At 41.2% G+C, this 4,674-nt stretch overlaps 1 protein-coding gene across 1 annotated transcript; it reads left to right on the top strand.

The window, feature by feature from the left end:
• Positions 1-4,224: 4,224 nt before the first annotated feature.
• Positions 4,225-4,674, top strand: LOC121933818 (ribonuclease pancreatic-like). Its single transcript, XM_042473812.1, has one exon. The coding sequence runs from the start codon at positions 4,225-4,227 to the stop codon at positions 4,672-4,674; it is 450 nt and encodes a 149-aa protein (XP_042329746.1).

The following is a 4,674-nucleotide window of genomic DNA, read 5'->3' on the forward strand; positions in this document are numbered from 1 at the left end:
TGTTGCTAGCTTCTAGGAAGCTAGGACTGGGGAGGAATCTGTTATTTTATTGATATGTATGGATTATTTTTATGTTGTTTTGCATTGGTATCTTGCATTGCATTGGCAGCTGAATTTATTTTCCTTTAAAAATCCAAGGGGTTTGCAGACAATAGAAAGTAGAAGGAAAACATTTTATATGAGTGAGCTAGGACTAAAACTTTCTATATGAGTGAGCTAGACAAGTGGAAGTGGAAGCTGAACTAAAGGCGTGGAAAGATAGTTGGAAATGTAATTGAAAGTGAAGTAGAAGTGAAGAAGGCAGAATAGAATGACCAAGAGGTCAATAAGGAGGTCAGCCCAAGAAGGAAGTTAGAAGCAGAAAAACAGCCAGAGAATATGGCTTGAACTATAGGCTAACAGTTTTTGGAAGAAAGGCTTGCCAGTAGTTCTCTGCAGAGAACTGCTTCCCTGGAACCTGGGACGAAGAGAACAGGAAAAACATAAGACCTGTATTTCTGAAGGACAGTGATTAGAGAGGCTTGGGATGTAGCCACACTGCAGAAATAAAGCAATTTGACACTACTTTAACAGTCATAGCTCCATCCTATGGAATTCTGGGAGTTTTAGTTTGGCGAGACATTCAGCCCGGTCTGTCAAGAGAGCTCTGGTGCCTCGCCAAGCTGCAATTCCCAGGATTCTGTATGAAAGAGTCACAGCAGTTAATGTTCTATCAAACTGCTTTATTTACACAATGTGGATACACCCTTACAGGAATCCCAATGTTCCTTGTTTGTTTTCCTGTTGCTCATTTGGGATGTACAGTAAACAGAAACAAACTTTATAAAAAAAATACCATTTTAGGAACTTATTATGATTTTTCACAAAAGAGAAGTTATTTTTGGCTGGGTTTATTATTTATTATTGTTGTTGTTGTTGTTACTGTTAGATTAGCAAACCCATTAAAAAGTTATTTTTGCTGTGGCTTACAATTATTGGTTGCCCATCCCTTGCCTAAAGCTTTACCACTCTAGCAAAAAAAAAAAGGGGGGGGATTCCTTGGTAGAATAAAATGTTTTGGAGTAGATTTGATAGAAACAGCCTCACAAATGAAGATACAGTGCACCCCTGCTTTACATGGGGGATCTGTTCCAGACTCCCCCACATAAAGCAAATTCCGCGCATGCTCGAGCCACATTTAAATGAATGGGGCTCATGCATGCAGCGGCTTGGCAGCACGATGGCACAGTGGCACTCATGCACCACGGGCACGGGCCCCATTACTCCCTATGGGATGTGCCGCTCCTTCCTCCCCGCGCAATTTTCAGTGTATGCTGAAAGCCACGTAAAGCACTGTATCCTGGGCTGTAGCATGGTTCCCAGGGGAGGAAGTAAGGACACCATTGAAAAGAACTACATATGCTCTTTTCAGCCTGTTTTACCCACATGAGAAAAGGCTAGTGAAAGCCCATGAGTCTCAATCATGCTCAGGTCTTCCATGCTCAGGATCATGACTTCCACTATTGAGTCAGTTCATCTGTAATGCAGACATCCTTTTGCCCAATCACATTGACTGTACTGAACATTATTGTCTTTTCTAATGAGTAATATCATGTCATGATATGAGCAAAGTACAATGTCCTAAATTCTTTATTGTTGTTGCACTGTACCTTCAAGTTGTTTTAAGGCAAACCTATCATAGAGTTTTCTTATAAAGATTTATTCAGAGGAAGTTTGCCATTGCCTTCCCCTAAGGCCAAGAGCATGTGACTTGCCCAAGGTCACACAGTGGTTCTTTGTGGGGTTTTTTGGGCTATGTGGCCATGTTCTAGAAGAGTTTATTACTGATTTATTCCTGATTTTCACCAGCATCTGTGGCTGGCATCTTCAGAGAATGAAGATGGATGCTGGCCATGAAAGCCTTCGATGTCACCCAGTGGGTTTCATGGCTGAGCTGAGAATCAAACCCTGGTCCCCAGAGTCGTAATCCAACACTCAAACCAGTAGGCCATACTGGTTCTCATTTAGTTTAAGCAATTGATTTTACTGAAAACTGCAAGTGAAGTCGATATCAGCTGATGCTAAAGATTTCCTCACCCTCATCCACATATTCTCAACATTGTTGATTTCCTTGAGTACATGATTATGGCCTTCATATCGTTTGGAATAACATTGTATTGTATGGTTAGTTTTGGAATGAAACATTGCCTCCATTTAGTTGTATTCCACAATATAGTACAGGTTGTGTGTATTTTCTGTTACTGTACCGCAGCTCCCTATACCTCCTACTTCAACTATCTATATAAATAATCTAAAAGTGCCAGAATCTGTCTGATCTTGGAAGCTAAGCATAGCCAACACTTCTTACTACTTTGGATAGGAGACTGCCAACAAATAGCAGGTGCTGTTGGGCATATTTCAGAGGAAGGAAATGGCAAAGCCACCTCTGAGTATTCCTCACCTAAGAAAACCCTTTGAAATCAAAAGGGTCTCCATAAGTTGTCAGACAACTTGAAGATGTACACATAAGCACACACAAACACAAAACTGACAAAGGAAGTATGGGGAAACCAGTGGGTGACTTAATAAAATGGAGCAGTTGAAAATAAAAGCTAGAATTTGTTAAAGAGGAAGATAGCTGGAAGAAAAAACACTGAATGGCACAGGCATTTGAATTACTTTATGTGCCACAAACAGGAGAGGGTGAGGTCAAAAAGTGTATTACTCACAAGTGAAAGACTAAAGTAGCTTTCCACAACCCTCCACGTATTGAGATTCCCAGCACGGCTCATGGTCAGTGATGATAGGAGTCATATGGAGGGTACCAAACTGCAGGCTGAAGGGCAGCTTAGCTAGCCTCTCACATTCATTTTTGGCTACGTAAAATTGGGCTGAAAGGCAGTTGTAGACTCCAGTCTTTGTCATTCCCTGGCTGTGGAACTGTTTTTAGATTAGCACAACTGTGTGAACATAGCTGGTGTCAACACCTGATACTTTGGGGTAGCTGCCAATGTCACAGACCAGATAAGTAATCTTGGATTCTGGACTTAATGGTGTTGGATGTCAATGTGTATTTACAAATCACTCTCTGGCTGGGGAACTGTTGTTGGATCAACGCAACTGTGTGAACATAGCTGGTGTCAACACCTGGTATTTTGGCACAGCTGCCAAGGCCACAGACCAGATAAGTAATCTTGGATTCTGGACTCAATGGTGTTAGATGGCAATGTGTATATAAAAGTCCTTCAAAATGTGATAATCTAGAGTGGCTGCCCTTGGGGAGGCCCTACAGTTTATTCTGCTGAGCGAGAATCTGGATGTCTGCCCTAAAATCCTACCATGATGGCTCCTGTGTAAACCCCAAAGTAAAGTCCATTTCTCTTTCTTATCCTGAACAAAACTCACTTTTTAAAAACAAATACATATTCAGATATTGAGTACTGCCACATGGCTGGATTTCCCTGTCATGTTAATATCTCACAATCCAGTGCTAGCATTGCACTGAGAAATTACAAGTTTTAAGGGCAGGAACATAAGAAGCTGCCATATATCAAAAGGAAAGTGTGACTAAACATGGGAAGACTTTTTCCCACCTAATTTTATTAAAACCATGGCTGATATCCTGTTAGATGCTTACATCATCAGACACTGATTTATGATCACGTAAATGAGAGTTGTGAAATGCTTATATTCTTAGCAGGTGAGCAGAGACATAGCTACATCTCTGAGACAATTGTACAAATGGAGCCAATGACATGGCTGTTGTTTAGTGGTCCCAATGCATATTGTGTCCTGGTGTACAATGTGCCCCAATGCACAATGGCACACATTTTACAATAGGAGCCCTCATTGTACAACATTATATCTTGCATGGCGCCCAATTGTGCATTATCACAATTACCTAGAATGGTTGCATATCGTGTCAGCAACATTGTCACTGTAATTACACATCTTAGTCTCCTATACAGGGCCTCAAACAATATTTTTTTTAAAAAAAAAATACATGACTTTGCAAATGAAATACATTGCATCAAGCCACTGAAGAGATATTTTAAACACTCTCTTTCAATTTTCATGATGCCTTCCATGGTACAAATGCCCAAAATTCTAAAAATAAATCATTCTTTGTTAGCCATAGAACATCCTCAAAATCTTTAAGAAATAGACATCACTGTCACAAATAGACCTCACTTACACATTGCTATTCCTACCCCACCCTTTTGTCTTAGATTTCAAGACTTAGACATGTTGACCTCCAAGTTCTCCTGCTGCCTGGTGGCCCATTTAGCCATCCTTCTTGGGCTTCTACTGCTGGGAACCTGCAAAGGGCAGAATTGGTCATCTTTTCAAACCAAGCATATCGATTTTCCAAAAAGTTCAGCCTCAAATCCCAATGCATACTGCGACCTGATGATGAAACGGAGAAACCTGAATCCAACAAGGTGCAAACCCCGCAATACGTTTGTCCATGCAAGCCAGTCTGAGATCCAGAATGTGTGCAGCAGCAAAGGGACTCACTACAAGGATAACTTATATGACAGTGAGGAAGATTTCCCTTTGACTGACTGCAAGAACGTGGGTGGTACTTCTCCAGACAACTGCAAGTACATCGGCACTCCCGGGACCAAAAGAATCCGTGTAGCCTGTGAGAACAACAAACCGGTTCATTTTGAGCTTGTCCTTGCAACACTGTAG

Source organism: Sceloporus undulatus, chromosome 6, assembly GCF_019175285.1.
Source record: "Sceloporus undulatus isolate JIND9_A2432 ecotype Alabama chromosome 6, SceUnd_v1.1, whole genome shotgun sequence".
NCBI lineage: Eukaryota > Metazoa > Chordata > Lepidosauria > Squamata > Phrynosomatidae > Sceloporus > Sceloporus undulatus.